General features: G+C 38.8%; 1 protein-coding gene across 1 annotated transcript in view; it reads left to right on the top strand.

Moving 5' to 3' along the window:
- FRMD3 (FERM domain containing 3) overlaps nt 1–21,146 on the top strand; it is a 152,706-nt gene that overhangs the window by 90,290 nt on the left and 41,270 nt on the right. The window contains exons 5-7 of the mRNA XM_076361911.1: nt 7,047–7,144; nt 8,372–8,495; nt 20,755–20,842. Coding sequence (XP_076218026.1) covers nt 7,047–7,144; nt 8,372–8,495; nt 20,755–20,842 — 310 coding nt within the window. The remainder of the gene's footprint in view (nt 1–7,046; nt 7,145–8,371; nt 8,496–20,754; nt 20,843–21,146) is intronic.

The raw sequence follows: 21,146 nt of genomic DNA, 5'->3' as shown, positions 1-21,146 counted from the left end.
TAATTTCGGTTTCTTTTCTTGTTAAATCAGCATCTGCTCTGCAGCCTATTTTCTGGGTGACACTACACAGGATTGGGGTAGAGGCCTTGAATACATAAGTTTTCAGTATTGTTGCTAATTTCCTTTTCTCCTAATTTTCTTTTTTTTCATCTTTTTGGTGCATTTCAGTTGTTTTTCCAGAGAGCATGACAGGCTTGATGGTGAGAGGAGGTTTTCTTCAGCTATGTGCACAGAACCACATGCAGAAAAAGGGATATTCCAGAGGTCACTATGATGGTGAAGGTTATTCTGCTGACATGGCATGCAAAGATATAAAATTGCCATGAAGGAAGTTGTAACTGCAGAGGTCATTCAGTCTGCAGTACACACAGCATCCCACTACACTCTCTGGAAAGCACAGATATTTTTTCTCTGTGCCTCTTTTCACTATTCTTTGATCACAGGTCAGAACCCTGGGCGGGTCCCCAGCTAGGAAAGCCTGAGATGCTGTGTGTGAACAGAAAGGGAACAGTCAATGGAGTGTGTACAGATGGATGCAAAGACTGGTCACACTTCGGCACAGATTTTTACTATGTTATTTCTTTTCAGTGTTCTTGTTTAGGTAATAAATAAATAAATCAGTGATTTTTTCTTTCTTACGTAATAAAGCAGCCCAAGGCCTCATGCCTTCTTATCTCCCAATCCCTACATTATACTGTGTATATATAATTAAAATGAGAGAATATAAAGTCATTTGAGGTCCCAAAGGAATGATCTAAAATGCTACAGATAATACTGTATCAGCAGTAATCCATGATTATTGTAGAAAAAACAGACCTAGAAGAGGGCATGGGTGAGTAGCTGGCAGAATTAACCAAAGATGGATTATTTCAACTAGCTTTCATCGTGCCCTGTTTCCTAATCCATATTTCCTAATCCAAGAAGCAGTTCTTCAATCACTAGGCTGTCATAAAACAGTGTAATCAGTACTTTGATACAAGAAAGAAGATAAAAAAGTGTTTAACTAGAAGTCATACAAAATGACAATGATCTGGCGTATGTAAACATGGCAAATTCAAGAGCCGTGAGTGAGCTAGCTTGGGTGAGGAAGAACCATACAGCTGCATGCATGCATGCATGCAATGCTTGACTAGTCCTATCTCAAACAGCTGTACTTGATGCTGCCTTGTGCTGGAAGAGCCTGGTGCGTTTCCCTCCAGAAGTGGGAGGCCAGTTGAGGCTGATAGTGCTCCAGCTGGTTGTTAATGCTTGAATATCAAACTATTTATTTGCAAGTTGAAAAGTTTTGCAGTATGTTCATCCTTCCAAGGGTGAGCCAATATGAGGTGGGCTTGTGCTGCTGAACCCTGTTCCAGGCATCATTTAGGAATACCTCTGTCTCTCTGGGTACCCTGTCGTGCTTTTCTTGAGATGTGCAATGTTTTGATGCCTCTGCAAGTCCACTTGTCTGTTTTGGCTTTCTTGAGGCCATATTGGCAGTTGGCAAGTGAATTTACAGTTTTAATAGTATTGGACTCACAGTCAGATTGAATAGCATAGGTCTTAAAAATGAATGAGAGTTGTAGTTAAGAGCACTTGGGGCTGGCAGGCTTGCAGATAGCATTTGGGGCGGGGGAAAGAATTATCCAGGAGAGTCCTGGATTTTTTGGTGGAGCTTGTGCCTGTGGGAGAAGGAGACCTTACACATTCAGAGCTCCTCTTGTGGTCCTCTGAGGGGAAGGCAGGAGGGCTGAGAAGATGCAGTTCAGTTGTGGAAGCTTGCAGTAGAGAATCTATTCCTGTGCTGTGGTGGGGCTTTTATGTACCCAGTATCCAAAACAAAGCTTGTCCCTTACCAGTCCTTTGTCCTCTTTATTCATCGGTGAAATGAATTCTTGTGTAGCAATAAAGCTTTTTTCCCCCCTGTAGCCAGTGCTGTGAAGCAGCTGGCTGGCATGGTAGTTTTTCACACTTTTCCCTTTTCCCGAGGAAAGACCATACACTGTAATGCAGGCACTGGCCAGCTGCAAAGCCAGGAGGACAAGCCCACGTATTGCTAGATCAAGTGGCAGTCATCATCCTGACCACAGAAATGAGAGACTGGAGATTACTGGAAAGCTGTTACTGAAGTGACCTTCCAACCACCACCGCAGGGCAGAAAATGGACTATTCCTTTCTGAGGGAATAGTTTTGGTGTGGGGGTTTTTTTAATACTATGGATCCAGAGCTTCTCTCATGATTTTGGCGATCTAGGAGGAACTTAGGTTCAGGATGGAGTTATAGGGTGCTGCTACTTTTGTTGTGTTTGAATCCTTAGCATTAGTACTTGTTTGCAGAAAGCACACAACAAGGAGGGTGGTTCTTCCTACAGGTGCCTGTTAACACAGAAGACAGGCATGCAGTTTCCCAAGTAAGTTAACAAGATAGTTCCTACCACTTTTGGTGTTAGATATTTTAAGAGAAAAAGATTTTTCTTTTTTCCTGTGTTTGAATGAAGATTATGTTTTGAAGTCATGATGGCTATGCTCCTAATTCCTAATTCCTCTGCTAGAATTTGGCTTACGACTGATTAGGTAGATTGAAAGGGCAACTGCTGTACTAACATCACTGTGGCATGCTTATTGCCATGTGTATATGTTTTACAAATGCTGTGATGGGTTTAAGCGACACTAGCGTGAACAAAACCTTCATATTGTTCCAGGAAAAAAAAAAGATTATCTCCTCCTCACCCAAATTCACTGAAAGGTTACTATTATATTGGGAATTTTAACAGTTACATTCCTGCCTATTCATTTTAGTATTATTTTCTGGATTTGTTGCTCATGAATTTGTCTAATCATTCTTTTTTTGGACTTAGTAATATTGTTTTTCTTCACAGCCTCCTGAGGCAGTTAGTTCACTACCTGCTGTGTAAGGTAGTTTCAGGAAACTAGTGCTCCGGCAGTGTACTTGGTGATATCTACTGCAGAAGACAGAATGTGAAGTTAGTGTCCAGAATAATATACATAAAGAACTCATACATTCTGCTGGGGGAGGCGGGCACCCAACCCAGGAATATTGTAAACACGTGCATTTGCCCTCTGCTACTCTGCACCTGAGTATGCACAGTAGCATGGGAAGGCGCAGTGCGAAGTTAGACACCACGCTGAGATAATAATTTTTGAAACATTGCTGGATCTCTCGAGGTGACCGTGTCTGAGCTGGAAAGGCTGCGACAACACTGGGAGAAATGCTTGTTACTGGAATAGAATGAGTGAAGTCACTTGCACACAAGAAAAAAACACTACGGGGAAAAAACACAAAGTTTAGCTATGGGAAAGCTTTCTTGCCTCATTGAACATCTTAAAATAGATAAATAAATTGACTGTTAAGCAGTTAGCAGCATGGCCTCTGGAAGGTCATGAAGCCTGCTTGAAAACAAGAATAGATATTGCTGACCCTTCATCTGCAGTTGCGGGAAGGGCTTGGCTAACCTGGAGTTGAGTCATCTATATTGCAAACAGATAATAGATGGAAATGAGGTTATTCCAATGATAGACATTTGTGAGTGTAAGCGCTGAAGCATACATTTACTAGCTTGCTGGTAAGCCTGCGTACTTAGGGGTGTAAATCAGGCTATGAAGTTGTGCCAGGGCTTGGAAAAAACCAGCTATGGTGAAAGGACATGAGAAGCAGCAAAATCAGATCTGATTTTGCAAGTTATTTCTGTAAGTGTAGGCAATTTTAAGTACATGCATAAACCTTACTGAGTTCAGGAGTCAGGTATGCATTCATAGGTCTTTGCTGACCTGGGACATACATTACATTATCAGGGTTATAGGAAGTGTCTGAGGTTGAGCCAACCTTTGGCAAAGCTTGTAACATTGGCTTTCAGTCCAAAGTGCATCTATCTCCTTCATTTGAAAGAACTCCTTAATCTCTTAGTCTTGTTCCAGACTGCCCTTCTTGCTTTGAAGATGAACAGTATTTCATGCAGCTTGCTGTGTGGGTGGTCTCTGAAAATCACATTCAGACTCTCTGATTCTGCTCTGCATGGGTATTCCCCTGCCCTTCTTGTAAGTGCAAGTGCTTCCCTTGTGTCCCAGCCAACAATTTTTCCAGTCTCCACTGTGAACTGTGCTCTGTGCCTCTTTTCCCCTCTTGACTGCTGCCTTCTGTCTTGGAGATGTTCCCCCCCCCCTTTTTCTTTTCCTCAGAAGTGGAATAATTCTTTGAAAGTGCAGTTTCGAACCATTTGATTAAGGATTTCAATGGTCAAATGCATGCAGCAACTCAGTAGCACAGAACCTTAGTGACAGAAAAAATAAACAAAAATGCATATATTGACAATTCAAATTGAAAGAGTATATAATATTTTTTATTGTAATGAAGCTAGCTTTGGGGGGTATTTTTTTGACAAATTTTGGTAGTTTCATATTGCAAACAGGCTTAAGCAAGAAACTAGTATAATACCTATATTTATTCCTATTTGATTTCTTTCTGGGGAAAAGAAAACCATGTATTTCTTGTTTAAGATTAGCTCAGAAAACTGAGACTATTATGGATGCAGAAATATAGTAATGACATTGAGGATCTTTGATCCTGGTCAGCAACAAACTATTTGCTTAGCAATGCCAGAAGTATGTACACTACCACCCAAACTCCCATATTCATCTATATAGAATTTTAGTGGAATGCATAGAAACGCGTTTTTGCCCTCATTCTGAGGGGTTTCTGTCGATGCTGCTGTTATTTTTGATCCTAAGTGCCGGTGTAGTATCTTAGTGACCCATCACAAACTGTTGTATTTATGGCTGTCCCCCTGTATTAAAAAAAATGGGTTTGAATTCCACTGAATTCATGTATTTGCGTTTTCAGGTTTATTCTCATAAAATAACCATATATTGGGGGGGAGGGGGACTCCCTTCCATCTCACTTCAGGAATCTAACTTGTGATTTGTTGCATAGCATTTGAGAGAGAGAAAGAAGGAGGCTTCCTGACTCTTGAATAGATGCTTTGAGTCAATTCTTGAAGATTTTCCATTCTCCCTGGGCTCTGAAGGTAATGGCTTGTAATAGATGGTCAAGGTGGGCAGCATTGATGCCTAATCCTGTTACATGGGAAAGAATTTCCTGCAAAACTCATTTTTCTTCTTGTAAATACCAAAATATTCATAGAAAAGTAACTGTTCATAGCGTTTGCTTCCATCCATACAGCTGGAGAGTCAGACCTAGCACGGTCCTGAGACTTCAGATCCTTAGTTCTCATCTCAGCCTCCTGTCTGCAAATGTAGGTTGGGAGCAGTGGGTTAATATGCTTTTCCAGAAGCCTGTTTACTTTCGTATCTCATAGTAATTTTCAAACTCAGAAACCACCAATGTGGAGTGTCACTGGAGATCTGTTGACCTTAAGCTCAGCTAACAAACCATGCTGTGAAATCTTGGGATGGCCTTTCATAGGTGTCTTTTTTTGGCTCTTCTTAAGAGGTGAATTCAGTTTAGCCTCAAGCTAACGGTCACTCTGGAGAACCACAACCCAATTTTTCACCCTGGCAAGACTTACTAAAAGTTTTAGGACGGGGACTGCTCAATTGCCCGAGTTATGTGTGGTATCTGCATCAATATACTGAGCCTCTTCCAGTAGGCTGTCATTGCAGATTAAGAATTTTTACTGCATCTCACTGAGGCCTTCGGTTCACCCTGATGCAGTTCTCCTCTGGGAACTACCTGTACTCTAGCAGTGCCAAATTGTGGAAGTGAATTAGTGAGCTGTTACTGGGCACTGATTACAGGGAAAAAAAGGGGTTGCAAAATAAAAAAAAGGCCTTGAAGTGCAAGGTTGCTGTAGAAACTTGTAATACTGTAATGCAGTGAAGGGATGTATTCATAATGAGAACAAATTGCTTTTCTCAGTGATAACTGTCTCGTATTTATGTAGCATTTAGTAACAATCCAAGGAAAGGAGGAAAATTTCTTTTGCCCTTCAGATAATACTTACAGTCTTGCTTAAATCTAGAACTCACTGTAAGCTTCAGATAAGCTACTTGGTGAAGGAGCTCATGGTATACACAGAACCAAGTAACTTGGGCAAAATGTGTCTGACATCAGTGTTATTCATAAAGCACATTTTTATCAGCTGCACCGTAGCTTAAGGTTGGAGAGGACTGGCAGCATCAAGGAATGTCCTGAAGGTCTGCAGAAGCCACTGAGTCTGATAGCACCCTCTAGATAGTTGACTTTATCTGGCTAAAGCAATGCTTAAATGGTTTATTTTCCCAGAGGGGTGAAGCTGCTGAATGGTGCAGCTGTAATGAGTTAGGTGGCTGGGAAAGGAGCTGTGAGTGAGTCACTGGGGTGGTTGTGAGTTGGTCTATCTCTGGGAGGCTGCTGTTCCGGGGGAGAAAGCAAAAGCGAAAGCGATGGCCTCATGGCTGCGCCTCTCCTCTTGCTGTTAGAAATAACGCTGCTCTCTGGTAGGAGGCAGAGGGCAGGTAGAAGGAGCCTTCTGTTTTCTTCTCCCCAGTTCTTCTGGAGGAAGAACAGCTTAGAGGAATGTGAGAGGTTCCCCCCAGGCAGGTCCCCTGTGCCCGATGCCCCCCCTGGGTCTCAGGGAGTTGCTTCTGCCTCAAACCTTCATCTAGGATTCTTCGCGGATTAAAAAAACAGAAAGGAAAGAAATCCTCTCCACTGTGGTCAATGTGCTATTTTGTCTACAGCAATAGAGAGATTTCATTGTGTAAACCTGTATTTAATGAGAGGGGGTGTGCTCAAACAAATGAACATTACTGTAATTTATTTCATGTTACTAATGAGCATCATAACAGCTGTACATTTTAAATAAAGTACTCTCCCTGCTATCTCTTAGTGGGTTTTTGTTACTTCCGCTGTCACTATTTCATTGTTACTGAGAAAAATCTCTTGTCTTACATGTAGTTTTTCCTGTGGTTGCGCTTTGCCTCTTTTTTCCTGCCATTTAAGGTGGCAAGAGAGAAATCCAGAATAGTTGCAGAACTGGTTTCACACTGATAAGTTAAATCTGTTATAAAAAGATGCCACATTATTTCCTAATTTTTTAAATTATATTTCAGATACCTCTTATATCTACAAATAAAAAGGGACATTTTCCATGGCCGTTTGCTGTGTTCTTTTTCTGATGCTGCCTACCTGGGTGCCTGTATTGTCCAAGGTAAGTACAAGCAGCAGACTTGTTTAAATACTTAATTCATAGATGTGTTCAGTAGAAAGAGAAACTCAAAACTGTTGTGGGAATATAGCTAGCAATAACATACATATTTTTTTAGTTGTACTGTTTCCCTGCATTGACATGCACTGTAAAGTGTTTTAAGTAATTCAGCCACTTAATCAACTAAAACCAAACTGGAACTTAAAAAAAAAATTAAAAACAATGGGTTGTCTTAGCATTTAAGTGAAAAAGTATGGCATCAATGTTAGATTCCAGTTCTAAACAAAGCAAAATTCTGTTCTGAATCCTTAATGTAACTGTAGCCTATTCCATTTGAACTAAGCAGGAAAAAGTGTCATTCAGTGCCCTTTCTTAGAGCAAAGATGACCTGTGTGATGATGGAATCTCTGGCAAAATAGTAGATGTCATTCAAGGAGAAAGGTCTTTTTTTTTTTTTTTTTTTTTTTTTTTATTCTCCCCCTCTTTCTCCCCATCATTTCCTTAGGGCCAAATTCAGGTATATGTCTTGGATTGCACACAAAGAAATAGTTAGCTAGGTGTCTGATGAGGCACTTCATATGTGTGGAAGTCCCCTTCATTCTGCCTTAACATGAATTAAGTTCTTAATGCATTATAAGGCAGCGTATCCAAACCAAGATTTAGTCTAGACCTTATTAAAGGAGGCTCATTTAGAAAATTAAAACACCAAATGCCATGTTGGGGTACCTAAGTGACACATCTTCTAGAAGAGGAATCAAATACTGTGGGCCACCTTAAATAATGTTACAGCCTGTGTTTCTCTGCTAGAACAGAATTAAACCAGTCCATATCAGTGAGGATAAATCGGTGTAAAAAAGAGGAGAATCTGGAGTGCATTGTTTTAGTTCTGCCTGGTACCAGAATGACAGGTACTCAAAGGGGGAGCATTACCTATGCCTCTGTTTTACAGAGCACGTTTCTGCCACAGAAAATAGTTTAGGATTGCTAATTACTGCTGCAGTTAATAAACAGGGAACTTAATTTGAAACTTATTGATTGAAGTGGCAGTTATAAAGATTTTGTTGTTTCAGTTAACTATCAATTCTTCAAAGTAGCATTTCTTGAGAGATGCTGGATTCTTACCAATCATGGAAGTGTCTTGAATTACCCTGTATTTACTGACTTTTCTCCTTATTAACTAATGTTACAATTGAATTTTTCTGTTTTGTTTTGTATTTTGGATCTGTTTAGCTGAGCTTGGTGATTATGATCCTGATGAACACCCAGAGAATTACGTCAGCGACTTTAAGATTTTTCCCAAGCAGTCACAAAAGCTCGAGAAGAAAATAGCTGAAATGCATAAAAATGAATTCAGGTAATTTAGAATGCTCTTTGATAAAGAGACAGCTAAGAAATAATTTTATCTGTTTCCGAATAGTGTATGTTAACTTAGGAGGCTTTGTTCTTGGATTATAATAGATGCTCTACCAATATACTGTCTGATATGCTGTATTTGAAAATGCGGTTTCAGCTTAGTGAGTTTTCTTTTCCTGTTAACCTTCATTAATCATAGCTGATTCCTGCATGTGTGCTGGTAATTTAGACTGCATTTGCTTGAAATGTAGGTCTGGTTAGTGGGAGTGGCTCACATCATGAGTGCTACTCTGGTTGATTAGTGGAATAACATCTTTCATTTAGGGATCACATGTCTTTTGCTGTGAAATTTCTGTAGGTATTGGAATTATAAAATTCTTGATAGATATTGACCTGACTGAAACTGTAATTACATTATTTTATCTGTAGGCTGTTAACATAGTGGTGAACTGCACAGAAATGTATTTAAATAACTTCTTTGGAAGACTAAGGAGGTGAGATTCAGAGCTCTGCATGCCCTTTTTCTGTCCTAAACTTTTAATAGTGTGACAAAGGGGAATGGAGAAAGATAGGTTAATCAATCTTTGGTTTCAAAGTTGAATGTGTCCCTGAAGTATGGTGTTTCAGGAGAGAAGTAGCAGTGCGTTGTGCAACTATACCCTCTTCAGGATTGTCAGCGAATGACACGCACAGTAGTCGTGACGGTAGCTTGAATGATACCCTAGTCATTTCGCTTAGTTGAGAATAGTCCTTGGGAAACTTGGAGAGGAATAGGATGTGAAGAAAATCAAATGAAAGCAAACGATTAATTACATAAAGTAGAAGGACAATTTTTATTCAAAGATTACAAGAGTCTTTGCACTTGCTTAAAACCCCTATGTTTTGTTTTCATATTGCGATATATGTAAATGCTTTGCGTAAGTATGTGAATACTATTTATACCAAAAACAGGTTGTGAGACACCAAATTCCTGGGGGGAAAAAAAAAGAAAACGAAAAATTCCTTTTCAGAGGAGTTAAAGCTTAAAACACCTCTTTTTTTCATAAGCCTATCAAATATGTTATTCAACCAAAGTGCAACATTCATGACAGTAAGCTTGCCAGTATTAATGTGTCTTCTCTTTTTTCCTTCCTGAAACCTATATACTTTGTTTATATTTCTTTCAGCAAAACAATGTTTTAAATGGCACAGCTACATCTGATTAAATTTTAGAGCAGTCCAGGCTGCACTTTACACAGACCCATAGAAACAGCCTTTTAAAAAAAGAAAACAGAATTCTCTTACTTTCAGTATTGTTCCATACAGTGGCTGCAGATTTCCAAAGGATAAATTCAACCTTTAAAAACTAAGATCTTTCATCAATTAGGCCAAGGTGCAATTAAAAAGATTTTGATCGGTTCAGTCTTTCAAGAACAGGCTAGTCCTTTATTTAAAGTTAGGAGAAGGGAAGGAAGGGTGGTTAGCCAAAGCTGGTGTTTTTTGTATTTCATAGCCCTGGGAGAGATATATTTTTCTGTGTTATTTTTTTCCCTTGTGCATAATTCTACCCATCCATTGTGAATTTAATCTGCTAGTTCCTCTATTATGAATAACCAGGCACATTTCTTATCTCATTTTTAAAATCCTCTTTCCTGTTAGTGCAATGTTGCTGATCCTGTGACAGTAAATGCTGTAAGCCTTTGCACAGGTCCCTCTGGGATTCTCCTGGTTGTGGATTCCTCCCATCAATAGCTGCTCAGCATGCGTGGATGTCCCCTGGATTTCTTCAGTAGTCTTGGTGAGGGACGCTATTCATTGTTGCCTTTTGGAAATCAGATGATATCCACCTGACTTCTTTTGCCTGTGGATCTGCTGATTCCTAAAAAGAATTCCAGGAGGTGTTTGAGGCATAACTATAATTTATAGCAGAACTCTTCTCATATATCCCACTTATGTATATGTTCCTTAATTCTTTTTCTATTCTGGATTTTACCGATTTGTGTTATGAATGTTAGGCTCAGTGGCTTATAGCTCTTTGCAGCCCTCAGGAGCTGTTTTCTTTCTTTTCTGTTTTCTTTCGCTTACGTCAGCATCTGGTGTGCCTTACCTATTTGTCTGGTTATACAGTTTCAGAGCTGTCTGGATAGCTACTACCTGGCAATTTTCCCATGTAGCTCTGTCTTCCCAAAATTGATCATCCTACTACATTTTTTACATCAGATGTTCATTAGTCACATAGAGGTTTTACCTTTTTCCGGATACTTAATTCCATGGATCTCTATTCTAGGGGTACAAATTAATAAAACATATCTGTCATGTAATGAACTATATGTAGAGAGGTCCAGTGCTAGATGATCAGATTTCCCTATCTAGCTGGAAAAAGATGATTAGAAAAAAACACTGAGCTTACAGGCTTCTGTCTGGTATTGATCAGCACATCTGTTTCACTGCATTCAGCAAGTTGAATTTTCTGATAAGAATTAATATTTTGCTGCTCAATGAGTATTTTTAAAAATGCTGCAAAAGGTTCCCCTGGCCTTTTTGTAACAAGATATTTGAGTGACGTGTTAGCTGAGAGCTAACATGTGAGGAGAGCAGAAGAGACTAAGAGCCATTTTAATCCAGCTGCCATTCTGCTACCTTCAGAAGAGTTACTTCTGAGTTTCAGCACTGCACGTGAGTCTGGCTCTTTGTTTTCTTCACACGTATAAATAAACAAAAGATGATGGCATCTCTGTCCTGCAGCAGGCTCCCATATAACCAAAGCCCTGTGACTTGGAAGGGGCCAGTTCTTTGCTGAATCCTGTCTCGGCATCCTCAAGGCCTGTTTACCGGGCACATCTTTTCTTCTGTCCTGCAGCATGATGGAGGAATTTGCCTTTTGGAACGCGCATGATGAGTGAGGGGAAGCAGCGATAGGGTACTGTGACAGCTGCCAGTGACTTAGTGACTCATCTTGTGTCAGTTTGAAGCCTTGTTCTTATTAATTAAAACAGATGTATGACATGGTGCCCCTATTTCTTACCCTTTGTGGCTGTGAGAACATCACTGGATTTTAGCAAAATGTGACCTTTTATGTGACTTTCCACTGTACCTAATTGCAAAAATAGAAATGTGGCAGACGGAAATGCATGTCAGCTTTATTGAGCTGTGATTAATTGTCTTGTGAATTTTAATTAATTATTCTTCCTTCATCGAGAAAGGGAGAGGTACAGGAATAATTTCACTGAACCTTAGCAGTGGTGGGGCAAACACCTGCCTTGATTTCATCACAATGCATATTCTCATTTGCCTGTCATTCCAAGTAAATCCTCTTTTGAAACACGGTATACTGCTGAGACGCGAAGAGATAATGCTCTTATGACTTAAAATTTTGGAATATATGAGGATGCAGTAGGAACTGATGAGACTTGGAGACTTGTTCTTAAAAGAATTCAAAATTGATTCGAATGTTATGTTTTTGGGTATAGTTACAACAGAGCATAGCTACTGAAGTAATAGCTACTTGCATTTCTGTTTCCCTGCCGCTCTTAACGGATTGGAAAAGATTTGGGCCGTAAAAATCTAGATATTCTGTAGGTGTATTCTGGTATACCTTCTTCTTCAAGTGAAGTGAATGCTAAGGTCTCTCCCCAGGTTCTTCATTTGCATGTTCCTTATCCCTTTTAGTTAGATGTGTGGAAGTGTTTGTAAGGTTGCATTGTAAATCACATCAGTGAAATGATCCAGGTTAAAAATAACTTACTTTCTTTTACTTGACTTCCACACAAAAGTACATGGAACCACACGTTCAGTTCTATTTTGGCAGTATTAAAGGTACTTAATACACTGCACTGTGCTCAGTGTATAAAGCCATAGTTCATTTTTATTTCTGGTGACCAAAAGCCCCCAGCTTAACAAAAATATGGTGAAAAATTCTGTATAGATTTGGGGAAAACCAAAACAAAACTAACCCATCAAATGAGGTTAAGCAGAGTCATGAAATCTTCTAGGTAGATGAGAGTAAAGCTGAGTGAAAGGTTAATTCTTCAAGCATAACAGCAGGGTTTACTAGGATTACTGGGTTTTTATGTGAAAGATCACTCAGGTGATCTTAATAATCTCTTTGGGATTTGAGGTTTTGTTTTGTTACGGGTTTTTTTTAACATATCAGGAGTTTGCTCCTTTCAGATGTTCTCAAAACAGTTGTACTTTTTCCATGGCGGAATTAGTACTGTTTATTTGTTTGGGCAACCTGCATTAGTAGCTGGCCCAGTTTTGCTTCTAGCTATTGCTATTGGATTTTGTGGGCTCCTCTTACAAAACAATGGACTTCGTACGTATGTATGCACCTGTGTCAGTACTAGTTCCAAACTGACTTCTGTGTTGTTACAACTGTGGGATTTGCTTCAGATGACCAAATAAAACAGATGTTTTTAGTGCATAGAATCATAGGATCATAGAATCATTAAGGTTGGAAAAGACCTCTAAGATCATCGAGTCCAACTGTCAACCCAATACCACCATGCCCACTAAACCATCTCCCAGTCACATTCCTTTATCCCTTTTCCAAGACAAAAATTCCTTCCTGTGAATTTATATCAAATCTTATGTCCTTTAACAGAACATTTGTTACTCTGATAAAATTCCCTGGCTTTTGAAAGATACCTGTCAGCCAGAGCTCCGTGAGGCCAGACATCTGAAAATACAGAGATTTCCAAAGAGAAGATCCACATAAATCCCTATCAAGGGAATTTATATTTGTAGGAATCATGGTTTTTTTCCCCTTTTTTTCTTTTTTGAAGGACTCAGTGGTTGAAAAGAAATATTTTTTTTTCCTATCCCACCTGAAAACTAATGATCTATTTTTACTTATTTCTGATACAAAATATTATGCCATGTAATTTATATGAAAGTGTTATGTAAACAGCCATTAATTTATCTGAAAGCCCTATGCAAACATTAACTTTGCCCAGTAAATTATAGAGTTACATGACCTGTTCAAATGCCTGTTTCCCAGGCTGACCTCATATAGGTGAATGCAAGTTATTTATTACTGCTTGGGATGGCCAGTGTGGATACAGGCTCAAGAAGGTTGAGTGCTACTGAGTTGTCTGTCATCTCCATTGTCTGTATCAAATACTCCAGCTTTTGCAAAAGTCATATGTGGGAGAACATCTTTTGGGAGAAGAAAAAGTTTCCTCTGAAGGTGTGAAATCACTGCCATGTTCTGCTATTAACTATCTCAAAAGCAATTTAAACTTTTAAGCTAAAGGGAAGTATTTTCTTGAAAACCAGAGTAGCAAATTAATGCTTGTCTTTGATCCAAGCTAAATGAGAAGTGTTGTTTAAATTTGATTTGAAAGGCATATAGCATTTTTATACTTTGCTGCATCATCTACACTGTAACTACTTGGTGGGGATTTAAGCACTTTTAACTTTCCTCCGCTGCTCCCTTACTGTATTCCCTTCACCGTACCATTGGTTACCATGGGTTCTTAGACTCCGGTGCCAGCAGGAGTACAGGATTTCTCCGTCTCTGCTGATCTGGCTCTCCAGCTCTCGTGCAGACATGGAGCTGTCGGTGGAGCCACTGGCAAGCATAACTGTAATTGTTACTATCAGAGTATATTCTGGGAGGCTGTCCCAGAAGACTTGGCAAGGATTGCTAGAAAATGCTTCTCTTTGTGGGTGTTAATATCATTTGATCCAAGATTAAAGCAACTTCTTGCATGCTGTTGAATACATTAAAAAGTGCTACAACTAAATTCCTGTTTAGCAAGTCCAGAATAAGGTGGATCTTGTATTTCATTTAAGAGCTTCTTGCAATTAAAGCTACATATTATCTGCTTTTATGCATTTAATGCTGGCAGCACACTCATCTACGCTTTATATTTAACTTCTTGTTCTACCCTAATCACATAGGTATCTAACAGTCTCATATACATGAAGGGAGTCTGATTGGAAGGACGTATGGTGTGCTCTAAAACTTGCAAGTCACGTTACAGGAGACAGAAGCCACTTTGCCGGGGACCGAGGATCTGTTGAGGATTACATGGAGGAGAGGGGGAAGTCTGGAAAAGAGCAGGACTTGGGCTACAGCAGGGATAGCTGACTTCCAGGCCTAAGGAGCCAAAGTCTTTGTAGTTCTCAGCTATACAAAATATACCAAGGACTTTGGAGAGCTGAGGAGGATGATGATGAGCAGTGAGAGTTCACAGGCAGATAGTGGTGCCAGCTGCTTTGGGTCTCACCTACATTACAGCCCTAGGCTGCACTGAATGTCTTCTTCATTTCAACCTGGATTAGACCATGCTGGCTCACTTACAGGTTCTCAGTGTAGGCATTTAGATTTATCCATCAGGCTGTATGTTGGCACATGTCACTGCAACTTCAAAATTATCTAATTCTCTCTAATTTAGCAATCTGGTATTAAAATGCCATTGTGTTTGCTGTAATAGGTGAATAATTTGTTTGTTTCTATTCTGCTATATTTTCCTGTTGTATTCTTTCACTCCCTAATTCTTATCAGTTGTAATTTGACTGAATTAGAGAGATGCTGGAAGGTATATTTATTAGAAGTTTGAAATAACAGGTTCTGCTGGTCACCTAGTCCTTTCCCTGAAGAATGATGTGTGTGTTGCTTTCCTCAAAGCTTTGTCCTGAACTGTTTTTTTCTTACAGAAGTATGCTTAAAACCAATTAAAATTAAGGAACCATACTTGTAATTCTGGGTGCACTTACTAGAAAATGGTAAAAGTGAGATGCTGTTCTGTTGGATTGGTGTTTGCATGGCACAGAGAGTATTTCCAGAAGCTTTATGGTGAGGAGCAGCTTTACCTGAGCATGATTTTAATGGAAGATGCAGTTGTAGCAGTAATCTAGAGAAAGGAACTTCACAGAAAAAACAGGTGTCTTTTCCCTTCTCTTTTCCCAAAGGTCTATCTGATACAATGAAAAACTGAAAAGATGTATCAATACCCGTGTTTTTTCTTTTAATGGGAATTCCAAGAAGTGTTCAGTAGAAAGGTTAATCTACTTGAATTGAATAAGGTAGTTGTTTTTATTTTAACATTGATAATTTTTTAGCTTTAGGAAAGATTTATTTTGTGTGTGTGTGTGTATGTGCATGTTTCTCCCCCCGCGCCCCCCCCCCCTCCCCGGGAATAGTGATCATAGTCATGATCCACAAATGTGGTTGTTTTTTTTACCAAGCTAGTTGTTGCCTGTCTCATGGTGAGGTTTGAATTCAGGTTCTGCATATTTAGCATACTGCTGAATTCAGATGTCTGTGTGAATTTCTACAATGTAGGGATTTCTTCATCAGCTGAAAGGACCTATTTCCTCTGCCCCTCTCCTCCCTCCCCACCTCTTCTTTATTTGGGAGAAGGCTTTACAGGCCAGGTGTGTCTGGACCAGAAAGATGAATCTACTGTGATATTAGAAACAGATAGCTCAGTAGATGTCTCTGTATTGTGGGAATAGATTTTAAATTAATAGTAAGTAAATTAAAACTGCATCTGCTCTGTAAATGTATTCTGTCTGTTGAATAGGCTTAAAGCTGTCTGTGTCACTGCATCAATGTATGAAGTAAAGTTGAAATACAGATATCTAAACACGGATTTCAGAGATACAGTCTCAGCCTGATCTTTGAAGCACACAAGTAATTTGAAATGTTCTGGTAGAAGGAGTTATGTAAGTGGCACATGTCATTACAGTGTGCGTGGTGTAAAATTAAACCCATAAGCATTTAATAGACTCATTAAAAGAGTTTGATATTGTTTTAATGTGATTATTCAGGTTTTTCTCATCCTAGAATTTTTATCTATCTGAGAGAAAAAAACAATTTTGCAGTATAAGTTAAAATCGATATTTGAGTGTTCTGCAGTTTTCTAAGTTTTTTATGTTCCAGCAACATTTCAGCAATTCAGCTACTTGCCAGGTGACAAGGTCTCTTTTCACAGGCAGACCCATTTAAAGGCTTTTTCCTTCACGGCCCGGGGAAGTTCTCAGGGGAGCAGTGCTGCTGCCTGGGCAATGTGCAAAGTCTGGCCTTGCTATTGTGACAAACTAAGCCACAGCCTACAATGCAATTTCTTTTACCAGTGTCTTCATTTAGTGCTTTTCTTTGAAATTATTACCACCATTGTGCTATTGTCTCCAGTACAACTGAAACACTGATAATTGTAGCAGATTTGTGTTCCAATACCACATAAGCCTCCTTAGCACCTTCATTGTGACTGAAAATACTAGCAGACAGACTGTATTTAAAAACATCTCCACTGTCTGCCAAAATCTCCTGAGCTTAAAGGAAAAGTAAAAACTACTCAAGACCTTTAGCACTATAATTGTATAGCAATTGGAGTCTCAACCACCTGTAAAGATTTAAAGAAACAACAGGAAAACCTCAGCCATGTGGTAAGCTGTTCTGTGATCAGTATATGGTGTAGCTAAACACGTTGATGCTTTATGCAGAATTGTGGCTTTTTTTTAGGTTAAAAGGAAACCCAGGTAACCCTGTTCTGCTGAGAGATATCCTGTACGAAATAACAAGGAGAATATTTCATAGATGGAGATCCTTCTTGAACAATCACTGTGGTCTCTCCTAAGACTGCAGTGAAATATGTCCACAGTTGCAGGGCAGGGCAAAGGGTGCTTGATGGAGACTGAGCCTATGTTATTTAAAGCTTTATGGCTGGTACTTCTCCCTGGTTTGCATGGAGGTGAATACATAATGTTTCTAGAGGCCAGATCATTATGTACGTACTTATTTATTCTTTGAAATAATTACATTGAAACACCCTACAGACCATAAATACCCAGAAATTAATTGTGCATGGGACATGCTCAAGTACTGTTTTGCTATTGTATTCTGCAGCAAGTAACTTTGTTTGACATAGAGACGAGGCAAAAGGATGGTCAATAATTACGTCTTTTATTATTAGTAGTAGTGTGTTAATAATAGTGTCTCACAGCACTTTATAAGTCAGTAAGAGAATCAGAGAAGATAGATGAAGTGACTTCACTAAGGTCATTCAGGAAGCAAGAAATTGAGAATAGCATCGAAAATGCTTTTTCTTTGCTGTTATTGCTGTATAGTCTTCTCTGTGTGTTAAAAGGAATTAATGCTCAGTCCTGTGCTATCTCATCCTCGACTTTCACTAAATTTCACTACTTCAGTTTGTAACAGATACATACCCCAAAGGAAGGGTATGAAGAGGAGAAAATTCTAGAGTGAATTGGTGTGGGCAGCCAGCAAAACAAGTAGATCGTTGCTGTGGCACACCCTGGAAGTATTCCCTGTTGAGCTTCCTGGCCTTTGAAGTGCTTCAGAGTCGGGGGCCCTGTGGGAAATAAACAGAGCTTGTACATACTCTTGTGCGTGCTTCTCATGAGCCTAAAGGAAAAAACAGCGTGTTGCAGATGTCTCAGTCTTCTATTAAAGTCTTTGTTTCATTAAAATTTCATTAGGAACTTTCAGATTGATTCCTAGGTTGAATCATTAATTCGTAGCTAATAACTGTGGAGCTCAGTTCACAAATAATCCACATTTTATTATTTGTAAGGTATACAGAAACTTTTCTGTATGGTTTCTTTTACTGGTCCTGTTCAAAACCTTTGGCATGCTGCAGCTGGGTGCTATAGTGGTTGCAACATATGGAAAGGGAATACATCTTCCATTTAATGCTGAACACATACTGAAAAATTTGGGTAGTCATATAAGATCAAAAGGAGTGAATGCAGAGAGAGACACCTGACTTTCCTGAGAGAACTGAGTTATAAAGCAGCAAAGATGCGTTGTCTAAATATTCCCTGTTTTTCCACTGTAAGAGGCATTAGTTGAAACACTTGCATAAGCGAGGGAACTCTACGTTTTTGTGTAAGGCTGTTTGTTGCATGTAGAAAGCTTAAAGGCTTTTTAACAAAGCCAATCAAAAGCATATCTAACGTTAAATCAGTGATTGATAAAAAAATGTTGACTTTGATGATAGGATTTGCTATAGTTGCATTTTTATTTAGTAACGAAAATTTCATTGCTAAGTTACAGATGAAAAGCATATTATCAAGGCTTGAATATTAATCCCTTGATAAGGGATGAATGAGGATTTTTTCATTTGATATTGCCCTTGACTCTTCTGCTTTGTGCTGTTCTTTTAAGGCTTTGCGCAGTAGCCATTTGATTAGCCTGTAATCCGATAAGATCAAACTTGTCCATGTCTTCTGCTTTTTTTTCCCAAGTACCACAGCTTGTTCCACTTGATGTGCCCAAAGACAGCATAGTTTCAGAGGCTATAGGTGAGGAGAGCATACTAATTCTTTTTTAAAGTGTCTCTTTAATAATAATTGCAATTTAATAATTTTTTCCCTTTTGGAAATGCCAAGACCCCCAAATCAGATTGTTCCAAATTATTTGTCGCTTTTTGGTCCTTTCAAACCAGAAGACTGACTGCTTTCCTTTGTACCAGCAAAGGGAGGTGAGAAAAAGATACATTTTATGATCTTATTTTTCTGTAAGGCTCAATTTCCAATAAGCAATCAAATCATCTGTTTGTTTGGCTTTTCACTATGCAACATAAGTGTTCTAAGTAATTTAGGTCAAGTTAGTTAATTACTTCTGTCCTGTGCAGTTGGTTGGTACATGAAACAAACTTGTTGCCTTTTTAAGGCTCATTTATGGTCTTGCAGTTGTGATTAGACTTAAAGTTGTGATTTATTAGTATTGAAAAGGGAGAAAAACAGTTTAGTAGAGCCATCAGAAAGTTGATTGGGCAAAATAAGCATTTTTGTTTTGTTTGCTGCTTTCATGCTGTCTTCCCCTTAAATATTTATCCGTGTAAATGCACATTTGTAATTTTCGGTGTTCCACTTGATACATGTTCTTCTCCATTGGAAAGTGGTGAGAAAGAGATCAAAAAAGGAAGGAGAAAGACGGGCACTTCTTCTCTAATCTCGTGTGGTTTTTATTCTTTAAAAGCTAAACATCAACAAAAATGTGATCTGAAATAAAAGTGCAAGTAGTGTAGTATCAAGTCAAAACACACATGGAAGAAGCCAAAGAAGTATCATGGGATTGACTGGGAGATGATGAGCAGTGAAGTACAAATGAGCATGAATTAAAACTTTGTAACAGAAAAGGTTATTGACACTTACATTGCCACAGGGCATCAGCTTGGTAAGTTCAAAATGGTATTTGACATCCACAAGCATGCTAGACATTGTCTTAATTGTTAAACTGAACTTTGGGCCTGATACTCAGTCTTGTATGTCAATGCTTGTTGGTTTCTAGCTACCAGGGATGACAGACTTAGAGGGAAATTATTTTACACCAGTGCACAGAGCAGTTTTTAAATGCCAGTTCCCGAGTGCCACTGGTCACAGTGTGAGACTGGACCCCAAAATGCAGGGGTAAGATAAAGTATGACTGTTGCTGTGTTTCTTGAAGATTTGTCTATGGCTCATTTTTTGGATAATTTGCATGAGAAGCATTTATGAGGCCTGTCTTTCTAAAGGTCCTAAGCACTGCTCATTGTCACAAAACTATATTATCTATCAGAATCATGTACTCTAGTCATGCAAATACATGAATAAAATAATACTTGGAACAGTTCACTGACAAACAGGCATTGTAAATCTGTGTTAGAGCTTATTGTAATGGCAGGAGTTAGAAGAGCAAAAATCAAATAATAAAACTTACTCTAGAACTCAAGTCTTGCATGCCATGTTTCAGGCTTTAGTGTATATTCATGGTTGATTATAGACACCCTAAAAATAGGAGCATATAATGGAAATGCTGACAGATTCTGAACTATCATGATGGTAACAGGCACTGCTATAATTAGGCATGCATCTGAGTAACAGTGTAATATGATTATATGCTGTGCTGGAAGGAATGTTTGTTAATCTGCACTATCCTTTTAAATGAGTTGGGGAGCAAGAGTTTGGAAAAAAGATGCTGAGGTTTATTTCATATTCAGGCTGACGTCTGTGTGTATCAAAAGACGACAAATACTTGCAGGATATTGGATAACTCTGGTTAACTGCATAACATGTTGTTATCTCAGGATTGAGAAAAAAAGCATCAGAATTTACCTGAAAACATCAGGCACTCTACAATTCAGCAGGAGAAAACCTGTGAAAAGTTTTCTATCTTTATATTATAAACAGAACATGGTTGAAATAGTTTGTATTTCAGTAAGAACTTTTCTTTCCTCCCTTTTTAGGCATTTAAACTCTCCAGTCAAAAAGTCTTTTTCTCTTATTTTCTTTTTGTTGTCAAACTACTGTTTCTTTTGTAATTTCAGAGGTCAGAGCCCAGCTGTTGCTGAATTTAACTTGCTCCTGAAAGCATATTCTTTGGAAACTTACGGTGTTGATCCTCACCCTTGCAAGGTAACAGTTCTTTTTGCTAATATTTAATAAAATGTTCTTTTTACTAACATTCAGTAAAAAGCCATTAATTGAATTGATTTAGCTCTGTTTTTTTATCCAGGCACAAATAGGGAGTAATTTATAAAAGAACTTGCCCTGAAACTACATATTACTTTTAAGCCTTGGAAGAACATTGGCTGGTTGACATTTCTCCATCAGTCAAACGAAAGGTCTCTCCAGAGGAAGCAGAACATCATGGGAGAATGTAGTAGAGTGTCATGACAAAAGCTTTGATTATACTTCATAATTTCTTTGCATTTAATGC

This window comes from Aptenodytes patagonicus, chromosome Z (genome assembly GCF_965638725.1).
Source record: "Aptenodytes patagonicus chromosome Z, bAptPat1.pri.cur, whole genome shotgun sequence".
In the NCBI taxonomy this organism is placed as follows: domain Eukaryota; kingdom Metazoa; phylum Chordata; class Aves; order Sphenisciformes; family Spheniscidae; genus Aptenodytes; species Aptenodytes patagonicus.
The sequence above is the reverse complement of the archived record's forward strand: the minus strand, read 5'-3'. Positions and strand labels throughout refer to the sequence as shown.